This window comes from Myiozetetes cayanensis, unplaced genomic scaffold, assembly GCF_022539395.1.
Source record: "Myiozetetes cayanensis isolate MyiCay16 unplaced genomic scaffold, myiCay2020 scf5-8, whole genome shotgun sequence".
Classification (NCBI taxonomy): domain Eukaryota; kingdom Metazoa; phylum Chordata; class Aves; order Passeriformes; family Tyrannidae; genus Myiozetetes; species Myiozetetes cayanensis.
This window is the reverse complement of record NW_026087742.1, coordinates 9,979,399-10,000,092: the sequence shown is the minus strand read 5'-3', so window position 1 is coordinate 10,000,092 and position 20,694 is coordinate 9,979,399. Positions and strand designations below refer to the sequence as shown.

General features: G+C 37.9%; 1 protein-coding gene across 1 annotated transcript in view; it reads right to left on the bottom strand.

Moving 5' to 3' along the window:
• The window catches only part of LOC126649540 (multidrug resistance-associated protein 1-like), a 33,625-nt gene that overhangs the window by 10,029 nt on the left and 2,902 nt on the right, over window positions 1–20,694 (bottom strand). The window contains 17 exon segments of the mRNA XM_050333789.1: window positions 485–639; window positions 1,118–1,337; window positions 2,543–2,603; window positions 3,465–3,534; window positions 5,103–5,289; window positions 6,336–6,503; window positions 7,038–7,214; window positions 7,768–7,894; window positions 9,149–9,215; window positions 9,331–9,415; window positions 10,516–10,662; window positions 12,513–12,650; window positions 13,247–13,312; window positions 14,766–15,020; window positions 16,568–16,745; window positions 17,796–17,953; window positions 19,336–19,477. Of these exon segments, the coding sequence (XP_050189746.1) occupies window positions 485–639; window positions 1,118–1,337; window positions 2,543–2,603; window positions 3,465–3,534; window positions 5,103–5,289; window positions 6,336–6,503; window positions 7,038–7,214; window positions 7,768–7,894; window positions 9,149–9,215; window positions 9,331–9,415; window positions 10,516–10,662; window positions 12,513–12,650; window positions 13,247–13,312; window positions 14,766–15,020; window positions 16,568–16,745; window positions 17,796–17,953; window positions 19,336–19,477 (2,401 nt within the window).

The window sequence follows — 20,694 nt, the reverse complement described above, 5'->3', positions numbered from 1 at the left end:
AAGCATTAAAAGTTGTAATAAACAACACTTGTTTGTGCAATAAAGGTTCCACCTACAGCCAAAGCTGTACAAAAGTAGAAAATAACATTCACTTCTACATGCCTCTGAGAACATGAATTTAATGTATTAACTCGTTTTGACAATAACATTAGATTCTGACATGCAATATATTATTGAAGAAAAATACAGTTTTCTTTCTTAAAAAAACCAGATCAGATTTAGGTCTAATAAACCTGCAGGAATGGTCTTTGATGACCTCTTAATGATCTTGGATAGGGTCTACACAACTTGTACCAACATGTTTTGATGACTGTAAGAAAATAGCTTGAGACAATTCTTTAAGTTTTATGCAGTGGAACAGCTTCCTATTGCTGGATACTGCAGTACTTTTCTTTCTTTTAACAGTGCTAAAACAGAATTAAAACTGAGTCACTCAAGCCTCATATCCATAAAATGGGAAACTCTGCATGAGTGTTCCCTTTACCTTTGTGAACCTGCTGATGATCTGACCCACTGGATTTGTTTCAAAACGCTGCAGGGGAAGGTGCAGCACATTGTCCAGCAGCTGACGATGCAATGCCCGGGAAGCAGACAGGGATCCCCTGGTGAGCACGTAAGCACCACAGCAAACAAGCAGGCCTTGGGAATGGATAAATTGAAAGACAGTATGAATGGCTGGGTTGGGAAAAGGGATGGAAATTGTTCCTGTCACTGTTTTCTACCGCAGCAAGCAGTCCCATAGTTGTGCTTCCTCTCTTAGTTTTCCAAATGCACATATTTGCAATTTGGTCACACATCTTACTACTTCATAAGTATGATTTTCCTGCAGTTGTCTCTTCTGCTAGTACACCACTTCACATCCACACTGAAGCCCCACCTCAATGAGATGTCAAGAGAGCTTAATTACATATGGATGCTCCAAGAATTCACAGAAATCTCATAAAATTATAAAGCACTTTCTTCTACACGTCTGTAATGTCTCCTGCTCTCCCCAGGTTTAACTATTATACTGTGTTGCACGCCATGAAACAACCAGCATTATTTCTTTACTGACACATATTCAGGCAGATCAAACTTGGTAAACGGTGAGAAAAGAGGCATAAATGCTCAGCCTTGCCTTGAATGAATCCCAGAAGCCCATAGATACAAAGCTTATAGTTTTGTGATTGTTTCCATTCTGTGAAATCACTAACTCGTGCTGTCTCTGCAGTCCAGGTGCTAAGCCATAGATTTTGTCCAATGCCCAGTGCATTCTGGCCTATATAAGCAGCTATAGTTAACCACATCCATCGCCAGTCGAAGGCTTGGAGGTATTTCAAGACAACTGACATTTTCATCTAAAAGAAAAGAACACATGAAAAAAAGAAGGTACTCGTTAAATCATAAAAAACCCCTCACCTTGGAAAAAAATATTACCCGTAAAGTCATCATTATTCTTGAAGGCAAATACACATTATATAATAGGAATTGGATAAATTAAATTCAGAATAAATCTAAATAATTTCTTAATTAATTCGGATAAATTAGGTATATAAAATTGTACTGTGAAAAGGTTTCCTCTCCCACTAGACCCTGTTCTTTAATGAAACATATCATAGGCAATCTTGCTCGAGTTACTTTCCAGTGCCAGACTGTTACATATGTAGACTATACAAAACAAACAAAGAAAGAAAAAGGAAATAAAAAACAACAATGAACCAACCAAAAGTGCAATTCCTGACAGTTTGTATGAAGCAAAATTTACTCTGTTCATCACTGGAAGTAGAAACTTTACAACTAAAATTCTGAGCTACTGGAGCCAAGGAAATTAGTGTCAGCAGGAGAAAGTTCTCATTCTTGGTGTAGATGATGACTAATGGGGCCAAAATAAGCTAGGCCACTTTAAAGGCAGAACTGGTAGGAGCAGGTTCTTGGATTTCATTACAGAATCTGAAATGAAATGAGCTCCAGTTGGCACAAACTCTTCTGACTCTTCTGTAAATTCATTTTTTTTCCAAGCGCCTATTTTTACAATCTTGCTATAAACTAATACCTTCTTCAGCCCTACACCCCACAGCTCTCATCTCAGCTGAACTACAGCTTCACAAGAAGCTCTGGCCTTGTCCATAGTGTTTCACTTGTTCTTTTCCCTCTCTCTTGCAACTGGCAGATTTTTTTAATGGAGACTGCAGAAAGTGTGCTTCTAACACGAAACAATACTGCAGCAGCATTACCATGCAGAATTTCTAGTCTCTGCTCCAACACATAGCTGCTTAAATTTCCTCAAGACAGACACAAAGTTTTTCTAACAGAAATAGAAGTTTTTTTAATCATCTTCTTTCTGAAATATCCCAAACTAGGTCAACTTAGACGTAATACGAAAATACAGCCAGCAGCAGATCATCGAAATAGAAAATCTCAGACCACATGTTTAAAATCTGGTAAAAACCTGTAAGGTTTATTTTAAATTCAGAAAAGAGATCTAAGAAACAAAAAACTGCAACTGCAAAATAAGACATTTTTATAAAGACAAATATCAAAGCTTTTTCTTAGTGATACTTACACTACCAGCAGCAACTTTCTCTTTATTGTTAGTGTGTGCTTTCCGCTGACCAAAGGAAGAGCTGCAAACAAGAAACACTTTCAAATCTTCTTGTGAGTCCTCATGCAAAGAATATATCCATTTATTCCCAAACAAAAATGGATGCTATAAAATCACGTAAATTTTTCCTACGGAGACACCAACTGTCCTGAGCTGTTCTGCTTTTGCTGTGAGATCAACGTTACGGTCAGAAGACAACACTAGGTATGGCCTTTTCACTTCCTGTATGTGTAGGTAAGACTGAGTTTGCCCTGCTAGAGATGTGTGACCACCCTTTCCTGAGGCAACTTGGGTCTCTCTTACTGTCTGACATATCTGATTCTACAACTTCTGGACCAGGCTGGTTCAGCTTAAGTGACCTACACTGTCTTAACTTTCTGGGTTGAGTCTCTTCTACATCATCTCTGCACTATCCTCTACCATTCCAAATACAGCACTCCTGATCTAGGGGGTCATTCAACTCTTTGGGAGCCCATGAGTTTTCTTAAAGGTGGGAAAAGAGAAATCAACAGTACAAAAAAAAAAAAGAGCATAAACAACGTAATCATAAAGAAGTAAAACTGCTGTCTGGGAATCGTGGGTGCACCCACATCAGAGGCTTCAGCTGGTCTTCTGAAAGCTCCCCTCACTCCTGCCAAAAATACTTTGCTTCACACAGTGAAGCAGCCCATGGACTGGGCCTCCTGAACTCAGAGCACTTTCACTGGATTTCTTTTGTATAAAGGGAAACCAGACACATGCTCTCCAGGGAACTGCTAATGGGCATTCAGGCTTAAACCACGATTACACGGTGAGGCACGGTGCCACAGCCTTCAGCACTTAGGGTTGTTCTAGCATTGCATCAGTTAAACAGCGGTTAATTATTTTTTTTTTTAATACCTACTCCTTATTTTTCAGCAGGCCTTCTTGTTGCGGGCTCCTTCCCAGCTGTCCCTCTTCCTTTGAAGAACTCACTACAATGGAAAAAAAGCAGAGAAATCTTTTCAGTATTATACCATGAGTAGACAGGTACAGTACAAGAGGCTAGAAATAAAAAATGGGGACAAAATGATGAAGAGGGATACTTTAAATTAGGAACTCCTTAACTTGACCCAGTATTTGGGCAGCTACTACACAAGACAGACACATTTGTGACCAAATGCTAGAACTGTGACAGCAAGTAAATCTCCCCCATGAGCCAAGAGTATCCTTGGAATTCCATTCCTGCTTAGTGAAAGTGCTAGCATTCCTGCAAATATTAACATTAGTGTTTATCTCAAAGGCTTCCTTGATCATGGTTGGAAAGCTCAGCTTACTGTTCTTTTTGAGTTGTTGAAAGGAGTCAGACACTTTTTTTCTTCCAGGAACTGATTTTTTTCTTCCTTTTTTTTTCTTTTTTTTTTTTTTTTCATATTTGATGTTAATTTTTGTCAACACATGTTAAGACAAAGATATTTTCTACATCCAGCCATCCTGCTGAGTGTAGCTCTGCTGCACAATTTTGTATCACAACACGGTGCAATGCTTTTTGTTTTCCTCATGACTTTGTTTCCCCTTCCCTCTCCTTATTAGCCTTTGTGAATAGTGGATGTTTCCTTATAGGGCTACCTCACACTGCCATCCCAACACAGCTAACACAAGACTGCTGTGTTTTGCAAATTTGTTCTTCTGTCTTTCCACTCCTCCCCATCAAACCCCAGCAAATGTTTCAGAGCACTAGCTCTGATACAGGGCCAGTGGATGTTCAATTTAGAGCTGCTAAGATAACTGGAAAATAGCACTATAAACATGTGCAGTCACTTAGGTCTTACAGGACTCTTCTGTTCATGTGGATAGATTCCTTCTCTCAAAATTAAAGAACAACAATTAATCTCCTCCTGAAGCGCACAATGAAAACAGGTCAGACTGAATGGTCCATGTACCTGCTTCTTTCCCACAGCTCCATAAAGAGCACACATGGAACAGCTCAGGTACAGAGGTAAGCTGAGTCCCAATCCAAGTGAATGACTGCAAGCTTTTTTAAGGGATTATGCAATGTTTGTTTACACTGTCTACTTGTTGGCTGGAAGTATTTACTAAGACTAGTAAAAGTTTAAATAATTTTTTTCTCCTACAAGTGGACCATAGTCTCCTGCCCCTCCTGGTGTGCTCCATGGTTACAGCAGTCTGAGGTGATGGAAATGGAAAGTATCCAATACAAAACAGGACAAAATCATCTACACTGCAAGATCAGTTTGAAATATCCATAGCTACCTATTGGGTGATAAGTCCTTAGCAGAATCAGGGAAGTTTACATAGTGACTAATGCAATATGGAAAAGCTGAAAACAGCTGCATAAGGTGGTTTTATCATACTATCTGATCTGAAGACATTAAAGCCTGAGGATTTTTTTAGCTTATAACCTGTAGTTCTATAGCAAAACATAGACAGGAATGCTCTACATTTTCCAGCAATTCTTCTGTTCATTTTCAGGAGGAGTATTTTGAGAAGCTGGAATGAAAAGTAAACATACTAAGCAAACACTGTGTACAAATTTTCTCACCTTCCACTGGGGTTGTCTCTTTACTTGTACGCTCTGCACCGAAGTCTTGAACAAGCTCAGCAAAATCAGCTCTCTTTGAAATGAGTTCTTGGTAGGTCCCCATTTGACTTATTCTGCCCTCCTCCATTACTATTATAAGATCGGTGTGAGGCAGGACTGTGAGGTTATGGGTCACCAATATACGAGTCTGAAACACAATGTTTTCCATTTTGCCATGTAAGTATAAAAATATACTAAAAGCAGACATTCAGTTACGATTGCTGGAATGATATAATGGAATTCTTCTGTGATATTGCTCATTTGTTTGTCTACTTTAGTATCATTATTATTGCTATTATTTATTGACTACATAAACTTTAAGCTCAAAGCTACTCACTGTTACTTGTGTTTACCTGTTTCTTAATCCTTAATGTTTCTTACCTGTTCCCTGCTCATGAATAGTTTAGATTAGGTTGTAAAGAAAACACCTAGGTACTACAGGTTTTAATGCACTACATGTAGTCACGATAGTCTCAATATTAAAATCTGCTTAGAAGCCTACCATTAACAGAGCTCTTGCTTCTGCCAAATTCTTATAACCAATGTATAAATACTCATACATCGAGCAGGTAAACTAAGGAAAGAGAGAAGGGAGAGAGGCAAAGTGAAGGACATTTATGAAGCAACAAATGTAGACACAGTAGTAAGTGTTTCATGCTAATACATGTGTTTTGCAGGCAGCAGCCAGCAGGAATAATCTGTACTAATTCACAACACTGAGGGGAGATTTTTACAAGCTATCTCACATTCCCACATCAACAGTTCTTAAATGGGAGAATCTATCTCCTCAGGTTCCACTTTCCCCTACGAACTTCTCTGTCCAACAAGAAGCCTTTCTTTCTATAACCTATACTGGCTATAACCTGTTTGCTTCCGTGAGGCACCATGTGTGACTGCAAAGGGCTCTGCCCTGCCTTCCATGTGCACACCACATCACCCCTCAGAAACTGCCAGTAGAGATGAGCAACTCTTACATGAGTCTTTCAGATTCCCACATTTTTCAGTCTGTGCTACGTCTACCAAATAGGCTTCAAAATGGCATAATTAGCTGTGCTTTTTATTCAGACTCTTTATTCAGAATAATTTTCATCAACATATGAGGTAAGAGATGAGCTTTTGCAGAGGGACTGGGACTTTTACATGTCTGCTGTATTGTACAAAGCAGTTGACAGAAAGGAAGCCATCCTACTTTACCTTGCCTTTTAGGAGACCTGAAGGGCCAATTAGCTTCTCAAAAAGATGTTTTCCAACGTGTACATCTACAGCAGACAGGGGGTCATCCAGGAGATACAAGTCAGCATTGCTGTACACAGCTCTAGCAAGGCTCACTCTCTGCTTCTGCCCTCCACTTATATTGACACCCTAAGAAAAGAAAGCAAAGCCAAAATAATCCACATTTAAATACGAAATACTAACAAAGACCAGTGTATCATACTCAGTCCCACCATTCTTTTTCTCAGGTAATCAAAGTAGATTTTATATTGCATACGAAAATAGGAAGGCAACATGTGGATTTTCAAGTAATTAGAGCAAAGTTTGGGCTCTGTTGACTATTCCCACTCCAAAATGGGCAAATGCAAGGTACTTTGGAAAATAATAAAAAAAAATACCATAACTTTTATTTGCAGTCATATAGGCATTTTACAGCACAGAGGAAACCCCTGGAGAACAGGACAGGGCTGACACAAACATCTGTATAGAAAAGGGTCATTTTAAAAATTAATAAGAGTTCAGAGCTTGAACAGAAGTTCAAAGTAAGCTAAGTAAGGAGATGGGCTACATGTACTTGGTTGATTACTGATTAGTCATTAGTGTCAATTATCCAAGAGAGAGTATATGAAACCATAAAGCCACAACTTCTCTTATTGCATTATTTCTGACACTTCAGATTCTCACCCTTTCTCCAATCTCTGTTTGGTCTCCATTCGGTAACTGTTCCAAATCTGGCAGTAAAGCACAAGACTCTAAAACAAGTTCGTAGTATGGCCTGTTTAGATCTGCACCAAAGAGGATATTTTCCTGTAAACTGTCATTTTGAATCCAAGCCTGCTGAGAAACATAAGCCACTGAACCCTAAAAAGAATTGGAAACAATTTTTTTACTTGGGCGGTGTGAACACACAATATAGCATTTAAAAATAGATTTGAAATTACAGCTTTGCCTCAAAGGAACCAGCAATTCCTTCCAAAACTTGAGTATTATTAAACTGCTAGAATTTTTATTAAGTCAGGTAATAAAAGCAATCTGTTGAATTGCCTATCATTATTATAAAAACACATATGACTTCAAATAAAACAGACAGAGCTGGGACATATAAGCAGTAAAGTGTTCCAGGGAAAGATCACAGTGACAAACAGGCATCCATTGTAATAGTTATATGCAGCAAAATAGCTCTGCATTAGGTAGAAATCAAAATACAGTTTGATTGTTTTTATTTTTATATAATATGCTGTGGAATACATCAGCTTTAAAATTTAAGATTACAGGATAGGAACCATAACTGGAAATGCTTTGAAACATTTTCTTACACTAAGCTGCATGCCCTCCGACAATCTATTAATCAGTTCTGCTTAATTTAGGTATTGAGGAATGTGCAAGGCAGGGGGACACAGACAGACAATCTTACTCTTCTCTGAACTGTTCCTTCAAGTTTCTCCATTTCTCCAAGAACAGCAGAAAGAAAAGATGACTTTCCAGATCCAACCTGTCCCACAACAGCAACTAAAGAGCCTTCAGGAATGTTGACACTCAAGCTGGAAATATTGAGAAAGAAAAATTAGTTATCCTCTCTGTAAACACTCTATCATGGATGGGTTGTGGCCACCGTAAGAAAGAAAGACTCTGTATTACACTTAGAACGATGAGAAATTATTACTTCAGTTTGTACATCTTTTGACTATGTACCATTTCAAGAACTGCACTAACGACTTTAAGGATAAATTTATTTGTCTCGAAGTTAGAGGCTGTGCTTTCATCTGGTCACAATTAAATCAAATGGGAGACAGTGTATTTTGCTGCCAAAAGGAGCCCGGTGTGTCCTCATAAACTTTAGCATACAAGATGCAGTACCTGTACTCCATACTCTTTGGATCCAAATGCGTTCTGATTTGAAGGCCTTATGTTACAATAAGCATAGTCCCTTCAGACTACAGCTGGAAACACAAATGAGGAAGAGAAAGACTGTACCCAGAGACTACACCAGAGTTTAATGAAGTCTGTATATGATGCTGAAGGCAGCTCATGACTGGACACTATATTGCAGGCCATGGTGGCTGAGATGTGCACACTCAGTGTCCCAACCCTGAGAGGAACAGGTTGGACAGCATGGTGAGAGGGTTAGACTGGGTGGGTTTTAAACTCTTCAGCTCCTTAGTAACATTTAACAACTGTACAGATCTTATCAAATAGCTTCTCCACTGCACCCTAGGCCTTGGTTATGCCATGTCCTTACTAACCCTCCAATGTGTTCATTGCGTAGCAGTTTAGGCATGCGTGAATTTACACCTAAGAAATATCTTGTTAAGAAATGACAAACAAAATGAGGGTGTCTTCAGGAAAGAGGGACCACTCTGAGAAAAGCAAACTTCTTGCTTGTTTGCTTTTTCCAAAGGAAACCACAGCCAAATTTTCAGATCAGTATTCAATGCAAGGATGCATAAATGACCTTAGCTTACTTGTAGGCAATACAAAATGCTACACCAACAAAAGGGAGGAAGGGAGGGAGGAAGGGAGGGAGGGAGGGAGGGAGGGCTTCCCATAAAGCCTTCAGTGTTGGGGAACATGCACTTTCATGTAGTTCTTCTGAGAGCATCAGGGAGACTAGGTCAGATTTGACTTTCCAGAGCACACTGATCATGTGGGAGGCTCTGGAAACAGTAATTTATGTTCATTTTGGTATGTACCAACATGAATTAATCCAAATCAGAATACATTTAATCTGATCAAAATCTCTACAGACATCACATTCTGCCAAAGGAGCTCATAAAAATAAGTAACAAACACCTTACTTTTTCAAAACTGGCAGGCCATTTTTCTCCCAGCGGAAAGAAGCACCAGTAAAACCAACAGCATGATCTGTTGCAGTAAAGAAAACAGAGCAAAGAGTTGCTAATCCATCGCCTCAGTTGAGTTTCTTAATAATCTTCCATATAAAATGATGACCAATTAAAAATTAATAACTATTGCTTACTTCCACTGTAGTTTGTACTGACATCCTCAGGGTTAAGATCCTCAGCAAACAGAAAATCTTCTAAACGGCTCAGAGAAACTTTGGTCTACAAAATGAACATACATACAATATTTATAACATGTCTGTGCTCCCTATAATTTTAAATAATATTTTAAAAGTTCTAGATCATATGGAAAGGCAGACTCCTCATCTTATTTAATGACAGACAGAACAGGTGTTTAGGTATTTCAGAAACATTTTCTTTAAAGTACTAAACAATCTAAAGTAATCAATAAGCCAGTGTTTGAAGATATATTTCATCCTTGAATGTCCAGTTCCTCTGACTCAATTGGTTTGTTTTCATAAACCTGTGGTTTAGCTTTTTTTGTTCGTTTGTTTGTTTGTTAAGAAATAGTGCACAGGAAGTCTCTCTTCACAGAATGAAGAAAGACATTTTACTGTGGGTGCATCATGAGATATCCATCACTGTGCTGGGACGAAGAGACATTAACTTATGCTTGTGCTTATTTTTAAGCTACTAGAAGTTAACCAACAGGAAAAGAAAAGGTTTGGATCTAACAGTATGCTAATCATAAATTAAATCAAATCAGGATGGGTAATAGTTCCCAGTGGTCCCCTCCCTTACAAAGGCTGAGTTGTGTACAAGCTGTGACCGAGTACATTCATGAGCAGCTCATATGATAACCATAATAAAGAACAGGGTATTAAAAGCTGGAAGTTCCCAACTCAGGTGGCAACACTACTGGTGTACCATTAGGCCTGAAGGTTGCTGACATGGGATCCTCAGCAGCTCTATTCCTTTTTTCTCCAATTCCTTCAGTGGTGACTTGACAAAACCAGAATAGTAGGATCCACAATGGGTCTTCCCTACTTGATACCAAGGGCTCCAATATATAACAGTGGCTCAGGGATTTAACCATATGTAGCCCAAATTGTTCATACCGTATCTTCTATGAGGAAGAGAGATTGAGAGAGTAGGAACAGAAGGTGAGTCTAGTCCACTGAAGGAAGAAAAGCAAGAAACAGAAAGCTCAGTCACAATTAGGTGTGCTACCCAATTTTCACTGTACTTAAAAGACATCCTTTAAACAGTTTAATCAAGTTACTTCATCACTCCTAGAAATGGCTGAAACATGACAGAATAAAAAATTAGCCTTTTATAGCACTTGTTCATAGTAGGCTTACCTGGGCTACAGCAGAGATCACAGAGGGTAAATCAAACAAAGGCTGTCGCAAAATGTTGAATAAAGAAATAGATGTAAACACTTTCATTGCTGTTAAAACATTCTCTTTGTCCAGATGAAAGAAGACTCCAAATGTAGCCAATGAGACCTTTTTAATAAAAAAAGACAAAGATATATTAAGCAGTAAAATCACATCATAACTAAAATGTTTACACAGATACTGTTTTTGTTTTCATTTAGAAGATCCCATTTCTGCTCATGTATAAACACAGACTCTGTAACTGCTGCACACAGAAGTTAATGCATAGCTGCAATGCTGAGCGCAGAAGTACTACAATTTTAGTGAACAAAAAACATGGCTGCTGTGTTTGACGCAAGCAGACACACATCAAACTATATGAAATAACTTCCCCATCTCAGGGTGCCATCCTGGCTTGGCCTAATCCCCTGGTTGCCCTGCATTCAAGATGATCAGCTCCATGACCTATCCCAGCACCAAGGTCAGGCTGACAGGCGTGTAGTTCCCCAGACCCTCCTTCCAACCCTTCTTGTGGATGGGTGTCACATCTGAGCACTTCCAAGAGCCCTCAGTAGCCTTGGGTGGATCCCATCCAGCCCCACAGACCTGGCAGTGTCCAAGTGACGTAGCAGGTCACTGACTATTTCCCCCTGGATTATGGGGGCTTCATTCTGCTCCCTGTCCCTGTATTCCAGCTGAGGGGCCTGGGTACCTGAAGCACAACTGGCCTTACACTATTAAAGACTGAGGAAAATAAGACATTAAATGTACCTGAGTCTTTCCCTCAGCCTTTGTCGCTAAGTTTCCCTCCCATCCAACAAAGGATGGAGATTCTCTACAGAACTCCTTTTGTTGCTGATCTATTTATAGAAACATTTCTTATCGTCTTTTACAGCAGTAGACAGGTAAGTTCTAGCCGGGTCTTGGGTCTTCTTATTTTCTCCCTGCAGAACCTCAGAACTTCCTTGCAGTCCTCCTAAGTTGCCTGAACCTTCTTCCAAATGTCATGAACTCTCCTTTTTCCCCCCAGTTCAGCCAGGTCAGCCTCCTCTCCACAGCTCATTTTTCAGTACATGGGGATGGCCTGTTCCTGTACCTTTAGGAATTCCTTCTTTTAGCAAAGCCTTTGACACCATTACCCACAGCATTCCCCTGGAGAATATCTAGTGAGGTGGGTTTTATCCCTTTTCACCTCCAAATTTAGCTTAAAGCCCTCTCAGTGATCCCCTCTTACTCCTGCACAAAGATCCTTTCCTGCTCTGAGACATGTGCACCCCATTTGTTGCCAGCAGGCCTGCTGTCGTATAGACCAATCCACAATCCAAAAATCCAAAATTCTGCTGGTGACACTAGGCTTGGAGCTTGCTCATCCTGTTTCTTCCTTTATCATTCCCTGCAACTGGAAGGACAGAGGAGAACACTGTGCTCCTGATCCCTTAATCAGTCATCCCAAAGTCCTGAAGTCTCCATTTACTTTCCAATGGAGTTTAGTGGAGGGGTGTAAAGACTCAAAGATCTGAATGTACTCCTGATAGAATTCCACTGAAAGAAGGCTAGGATGAATTTGCTTCATTTTTTTTTTATTTTTCATGTATTTAGAGTCTTAGTAGTAGTTTGAGAGGGGATAGCTAAAAAATACAGAAAGTTCATTCCTTTAAAACTCATAGGGAGTTGAGTTCTACGCAACAGAAACAGTATAATTAAAACAGTGACACGAGATTCAGGACTTTTGGATTTGGTTTCTGACTTTCTAGTGGAGGTCTTTAAAACCTTGACCTAAAACCTTGGTCAATTCACAATTTCTCTCCTTCTTCTCTAGTCATATACATACTATAATAACCTGAGAATTCAAATATATTGTGTTGAAAATTTAATGTTTTGAGGCACTAGGAGGCAACATTTGTGAGCCAGTCAGCTACTAAAAAGAAAGGGAACTTGAGAAACAGTCCTGCACAAATTAATACTTTTATAAAACCAACCATAAAAGGAATACATGTCAAGGTCAGCATGGAGTAAGTTGTCAGATATCAAGATGACTTCAGAACATCCACTTCATGTTCTCTGATGCTCAAGACCTTCCTTTGATAGGCAGGTTCCCACGCATAAAGTTTCAGGATCTAGACAATCAAACAGATATATTTTAATAAAACAAAAAAGCAGTGACCAGGCTTCAGAAATTAACCTAATCTCCAAGGTCATTTTCAAACATTCACCAATGACGAACTAGAAAAATGTGAATGTTTTACAAAGGAAAGTAGGACCAGACGTAACTTTAAATTAGGTTGTTCTTATGGGAAATATACTTTAGTCACTCTTAAGTCTTCAGATTTCAAAGTGTCCCTTATGTATCATAAAGGATGAGTTGGTTTCAAAACAGGATAAATAACAAAAATAAGACAACTTTTAAAAGTGCTTTTCTTCTATGCTACAATCTCACTCTGCTAAATGTTTTAAGAAATCTATTAACATATTTTATCTTTTAATTAAAAATTTGGTAATAAAATTAATGCATCATGGATACAGAGTTTTTCAAATTAAACCAGTAAATATTTTCCAAAAACCCTGTAAGCACACTATGTTAAAACATTGTATCTTTAAGCTCTTATCATTGTTAGCTGAAACATTACTCATAAAACCTAAGTTTTTAAAATAAGTTACTACATTTACAACCTAACTAAAAAAAACCAAAATCCCTTATTAGTTGTGTCATTACCTTTATTCCATGTAATATTTCACTTAATAGCTTGACTTGTTGATCCGAATACTTCATTTGGCTTTTCTGGTTAAAAGAAAGAAATGTTTTCATTTTTCAAAAAATGAATGCTTTTGGAAAGTGAAATATGCAGTGCACTACAGACACTTTTATGCTATTTTTACCTTGTTGAAAAACACATTAGCACTGCAGTAATACCAGTTTCACACAGATATAGTAAAAAAAAAAAATTAGATGGGAATAAATACATTAAAATAACTATTTTACCCTAAAATAGCTTAAATGCACATTTCAGTTCTTGTCCAGTTTACTTTTCTTTCCACTGAATTAAAATCTTAACAGGCTTCCAGTTCCCAGGGTGTTCAGGAACGGTAATGTTTTGTAATCTTAAAAATTGCTAAACAGGTAAATACAGACTCAATAATAATATTGTGTAACACTAAATACACACACACACACACACACACACACACACACACACACACACGTGAATATATATGTAACTATATGAATATAAAACACTGTATACATATATATATGTATACATACAGGAATTAGGAAGAAAATTTCCTCTGTTACTGATGAATACATTGTTATTAAAACAACCAAAAAAACCAGAAATTCTCCTCACTCTAATGCTATACTCAGGCTCTTCTGCATCTCACATTTCAAAAATACTCAGTAACAGCCTCTTTACTGTTTGGAGTCTTATTCATTTATAATAATAAGTTGAAAACTTTTAGACAGAATGATTTTATTGTCCTTTGTATTTCTCTCTCTCTCATGTCACATTAGGGATCTAAGTTCATTTGCAGCTGCTGTACCTCACCTGCAAAAGAGGTGAGAGGGTTTTTTGGGTTTTTTGTCAATGTCTCTAAACTGTCACAGCCTTAAAAAAGAATTAATGGGGACAGTCTTCATTGCATGATACACCATCAAAGATAGAATAAGACAACAAATTGCCTTGAAAGCAATGCAAGACTTAAAGTAGTAGTATTTTTTCCAGTGGAGCTCACAGAAATTTTAAGAGTAACAGGTAATACAGTGCCAAGAGATCTGTAGCATCAGAGAAGCATAAAAGAAGTCAGAACACACACACACTACCTCTAGAGGAATTCCCATAACCTCAGGAGAACATGCTAAATTTTTACTGAGCAGCTTAGCCTGAATAATAGATGTGGAAAGGGTCATAATCCTACAAAATCCCTTACTGAATGGAATTAGCTCATGTCATATGCGAAAAAAACCCCATAGCTGTTTCCTACATCGAGTCATACAGTGATTTTCAGTAACGCAAAAATATTCTTTCAGAAAAATGAAAATTTAGGTATCCAACCTACACACTGGTTTAGCTACCAAACATATGGCTTGGCTCCTGCAGTTACACTTCCCCCGACTCACTGAGGAAGAGCTGCAGCTTGGCACAGTTTATTTGTCTGCGGGTTTGCTTAGATGTACCAACACTATTTTAACAGCGCTTTATGACAACTTAATTATTGTGCTTATTCAAACATCTCACCTTCAGCCTTCTTACTTTGGCTGCAATGCGTGCATTTACAGGTATGACCAAAAGCAGCAGTGCAACACCTGCTAGGACTGAGGGGCCGAGCTCTTTCCAGAGGAAGATGACAGCTGTGGCGATCTGAAAAGGTGCCGACCACAACAGGTTCATGTTGATAGCTAGCTCCAGGAGCTGCTGAGCATCTGCTGACATCAGGTTAACAATCTGCCCAGTTGTATAGTTTTGTCGTGAGGAATTTGCTAAAGTTAAGGCCTGCAACCAGAAAATACAGAGGTCACATTGCTTAAGGGGACAGTAAGTGGAGCAAAGCTGAATTGGTGAAACAGACTTGCAACTCTTTATAGCAACATGGTCAAAAGAGGGCTCAGAAAGCCTCAGCTTTGGCCTGGCTTAGAATCTCCCAGTTCAGGAACCAGCATCAACAGGCTTCACAGCAAGAAGAGGCACCATTCCAGTGTGGCAGGCATGTACCACAAGTCCCTGGTGTCTCGGCACTGATGCCCAGATAAGCTCACACACACACACGCTCTCTCTCCCTGTTAGTGCCTCACACTTTTCCACTGTGTCACCTCGAACTCCTGCATGCAACAAGACAGTGCTGCTGCAGCTCACTCCATCATCCACCCCATGTGTCAAACACAGCCCTGGCCTGACATTCACTAATCAACTCTACCAAGAGAGAGGAAGAGTCTGTATCTCTACTCTGTAAGTGAGAAAACTTCCCAGAATATGTGCCCGCTCCAACTGAAGCCTCTGTTGTCCTGCTCATGACCTGATGCACTGACACACCTTGCCATGCAGCTTGAGAGAATTAACTCCTTTATTGAACTCATTTGCAAGTTACCAGTAAAATTTTGTGTACTGATTCAGCAAATACCTCAGAAGCCTATGCCAAAAAATCAATTTGACTCTTGAGAAAGAGACTGTATTTTAAATTAACAAAGACAGTAATTTAGTTCAGCTTTTGGTTATCTCCTTCTTTAACTTATGCTTAATAGTTAAATACTGCAGTAAAAATACCCATGTGCCCTGTTCATGACAAAGTAAACTAAAGATGCAGCACTGAGAAACCAGCCTTATCTCATATCCTACAAAATAACAGGACAGTAAAAGTTTTTAAGTTTAGCAGATCAGACCACCTTTTTTACTTCTGCATTACAAGCATTTGCATCTCTTGTAGCTAATGGTGTGTTTCTTATTAAATTAGCTAATGCTCAGTGTATCTTATTAAAGGTGGAATAAGCTACAGATTTCCACAGTAGTTAGCCATCTTTTAAAAATCTGAAAATCAATGAAACTACTGCATATTCAACTCAAAAGCAAGTTAACTAAAATTGGGGGAAACGGCAAGCCCCAAAGGAGACAGAGTGGCAAACTTCAGCCTCTCATATTCACTGCTACTATATAGTGATATAGTACTATATAGTGACCATTGACACCTTTATTTTTCCCAGACATCCAACCTAACCAGTTTTCTCATGTCGTTCAGCAAATTTGGGAACTTAACCCATAATCAAAATAGAATTCAGTTTCTACATCTATCTCCAACATTATGTCTGTACATGTGGCTGGCAAAAGAGTTTGTAGTTTCAGGCTCAGAGTCTTACAACAGAAATGCCGCTGAAATTCCAAATTATTATAAATAAACAACCATCAAAAAATAACCTCAGTTTGTTATCCTGTCACTGAGTGTATCACATCCTGTGTTTTGATTAGGCTTGTTGGCACATTGGTCTTTGAACACTGTGTTTATGTTTTAGGTTTTGTTTTGAAGGAGAAGTAGAAGAACACGTGATTACCTTTTTGTATATCAGGCCAACAACTGCAGTCTTGATTTTGACTGCAGTAAGTATGTTGTTACGTTGGTATAACTGATGGAGAAGAGTTTGTGAGAGAACTACAACAAACAGGGCAATAGCATAGCCACAACCCCTCCAATATGAGCTAGGCTGACTTTCACTGGCCACTATCATTGCTCTGAAAGTGAAAAAAAAAAAGAATTTTAAATTCTGCCCATTAAATCAACAACCAACAACAAAAAGCTCAATAAACTGAGATATTGAGTTTAATTGAGACTATTTTAGGTCCAGTTATGGTGGAAGGTCACAACAAAATATGATGTTAAAAATGACTGGTTTTATCAGTGTTCTTGAATTTGTTAGCTTAGAAACAATTCTCCAATACAAATCTAGACATGTGCTGTTGCTAACTTCTCTGAAAATGGAGTACAAATAAAGAATAAAACAAAACTATTTCATAAAAGAAAAAAAGGAAAAATAATTAGATATTTGTACTTAGAAAGGTTGCAACTGCCAAACATGAAAGCGAGAGAAAAAAAAAATCTAGAGGAAAATTCTGATTTTCGTGTTTTACTAAAAGATTATTTTATATAAACATCGACCATGACATCTTCAAACAGATTTTATGGTCAACCATTTTGTTCAGGATTACACTGATCCAGGATATAGTTTGAAGCTTAATGATAGTTCTGTTCAATAAGTCTTTTCTTTATAAACACTCAAGTGTTTGATCAATTCCTAACACCTCTGTGGTCAGCACAATTTACAAAAACCACTTGGTACCAATCTCACTGGAACTTCATGATACAAACAATATGATAACAGAATAATTGCAGTTTTCCATTAAATGCTGAAGCTCACTCTATATTTATATATTTGAGGTTTTTTAAAAGTAGAGATGGAAAAACAATGACAAAAAAGCAGGAAAGTTTGGTATCTTTGTAGTCCCTTTTTCTTAATATTTGATTTTTTTAATTTATGCATATTAACTACTTACAATACACAGTATTGTGGAACTTCTATTGGTTTTGTCTCTGCTTTAGCTATAAAATTTCTGATTGCTTTGACCTTTCCCTCATTAAATCATTTTCAGGTAATCACAGAAGAGGAGGATAAAATCTTTTAAATATTTAAGCTGTTGCTTAGTTTGGTTCTGATATTGGTAACCCTTTAACTTTATTACTACCGTTTCTCTTCGAAAATAAAGTAAAACACATTAAAAACTTACTTCATTATTTGTGGACTCACAAAAGCCAGAATGTCAGTTGCAACTTTCAGAAATGCAACTTTAATCAATAAATATTTAAATGTTTGCCATAAGGGCAAAATCAAAGAAGGTTTATGGAAACTTGTTTTCTTCAATAGCATTCTTTGGATGTAAGAAGCCTGCAAGATTACAAAAACATATACTGAATTAAGAGAAAAAAATTTTTGAACTTCACCCACATTACAATATAACATATGTAACATTAGAGTGTGCATCTAACACCATCAGTGTATCTGAAAAATCACATTTCCCACAGTTAAAAGTGAGGCTTTGCAGTAAGAAATAAAGCCTTATTTTACTTAGCCTGACCAATAGTCATCCTGGACAGGATAAATGTAATTTCTAGGGTTGCTCCAATCATCCCCGAATATAATTACAATACACTTTCATTCTCAGGTCAAAAAAAAATGTGTCAAAATATCCAGAGATAAGCTTCAATTTAAATTCATCCTAACTTACAGCAGGCTTACAGCATCTTTATATTTAAGGTTGAATAACCCTTCTATATTATCAGTTGGAAAGTTGTCAAATATTTTTTGCAGTTTAAATTTAGCTCAAACAATTGCAAAGATTCATACAAGGGCTCAAAAAAAAGAGCTTTTCTTAATCATCATAATGGTGACAGGATTTTTTTTTTCAGATTATCAAATAATAAAAACAGTTTCTGAATTTAAAATTATCCTTAGTGGCAAATACTTTAAAATGCTCCAGTAGAAAGGGTTTGAGGTTTCATATCATCAGTGGAAGGAAGGGCAAATGCACAAATAGCTAAGAAAAACACTGATGAGATGCAGTAAGATGAGACTCTGTAGGACTCATCAGTAAGTCATTAAAAAGCAACCACACTCTTACGGGTGACATTCTAATCCTGTGAACTTCCTGACATTACAGAGCTTGGAACTACACTGGAACTACTGTGCATTGGAACTACAACAAATAGTAACTGTGACTGGAACTGTTAAGGATTTACATAAAAATGTAAAACAAGACTCAAGCAAGAAAACCCCAAATATCTGTAAAACTCAGTATTGTTGAAATTAAAGAAAACTGAAGCTTGCTTTGTGTGTTCTGTAAGACAGTGACTACAAATAAACAAGCTGCTCATAAACTCTTCTACTACCTGAAATACAGATGCAAAGATAAGACATAGGAAAGTAGAAAAGTTCAGAGGGAAATTAGTTGTACCGTTTGGTAATACGGTAATTCATCAACAAATAAAAGTCACTGTACATTCTATACCCATCACAGTATATTCCTTATCACTTGAAATGTTGAAATGTAACAGGATATCATTCTAAGAGGCAAGTTTGAAAATTCTATAGCCATATTAGAGATCGGTTCTATAGCCATGTTAGAGATCACTGATCCCAACACCAAGGGGCCTCTGTGTCCTACAAAATGTAGGCTGTTCAATAAACAACAAGATTTTTGAAATCTTCTCCAGCTTCCAGACACCTTAACTTTGGAAAAGGATATTGTCTATTGTCAGAATTATAGCTACCATTAATCCTGTAGTAGGCCTCTGGATTTCTTTTCTCCATTGCTTTTCAAAGTTAGGACACACACTGTATGGTGAATCACTTTCATTGAGTTCAAACAGGTCCTCCCTTTCCAATTGCTTCTTGTAGCCTGTAGATATCACTCTGAAAGAAAGCAATTAATTTACACAGCTTGAAATGCAGCAGACAAAACAAGCAGAACTAATAAGTCAAAAAGATGATTATATAATTTTGTGTATATAAATAAATTTTATAATCAAAATAATATATGTAATCCTATAAAAGCTACAGACTAAACAGTGGAACATATTTACAATTACCTTGAATACACTGAAATTTACACTGAAGTAAGGAAAGCCCAAGCAGATTGTCAGGAACTTTTGTACCTCAGAATCTGTCTCCATTTCTGATCCTGTATTTCTTTACAGAAAAACACAGTACTTCATAAACAGACATGTGTAGTACCATTACCCACTTACTATTCTGATCTGGAATGAAATGCCATTTCTATTACAAGAGTGTGTTATCACTGAATTCCAGGATCATTTAGGTTGGAAAAACCCCTTAAGATGATTTTAACAGTCAGCCTAACAGCACCAAGTCTACCATTAAAGGATGTCCCCAAGTGCCATGTCTACCCATCTTTTAAACACCTCCAGGGATGGTGACTCATGCTGCAGCTCCTCTTTAAGCAAGGTAACAACAATAAAGTACTAGGTTTCAGCACAAGTATAATGGAAGTTTCCCTACAGCAAACCTTCAGCTGTTGAAATTTTGTTTTAACAAAGTGCTTTCATCCACTTCAGTGTAAAAAACCCCTAAAACTGGTCTTGAGAATGTCAGTGTCAGCTCTCACGCTTTTTAGTCGGTGAGGATCTCCCTGCCTGAACGCTGCAACACAAGCACGGTGTCCATCTCCTCACGCGTGCCCTTCCAGTGTGTATCATTCCCGTGCCCCTCAGTGCCAGTGCTGGCCTTGGGGATACTGTGTGTGCTACTGTGCTTTTCACAGGACACAAAACAGGACTCGAAAATGCTTTTTTTGGAGGTTGAGAAATTCTGGTGAGTGTGGACCTCACTATCCCCAGGGGCACCCAAACATCTACTGAAGATGTAACATTAATACGAAGTGCATTTGTCTTAAGTATGATAAATTAAGGCAAAAAATTAACACAGTCTCCCATTAAAAGTATCAGTTTTTCAGACAGGTGAGGGAAGCAGACTGATTGGTACTTGAGTAGGAACTGTTTTTCAAGAATTCTGCATAATGCATCTCAATTCTAAAACTCACTGCTGCCAGAGGATAAACAGATCTACTAAACCATAACCTTCAGAATGCCTGATTTCTAAAGAATCATAAT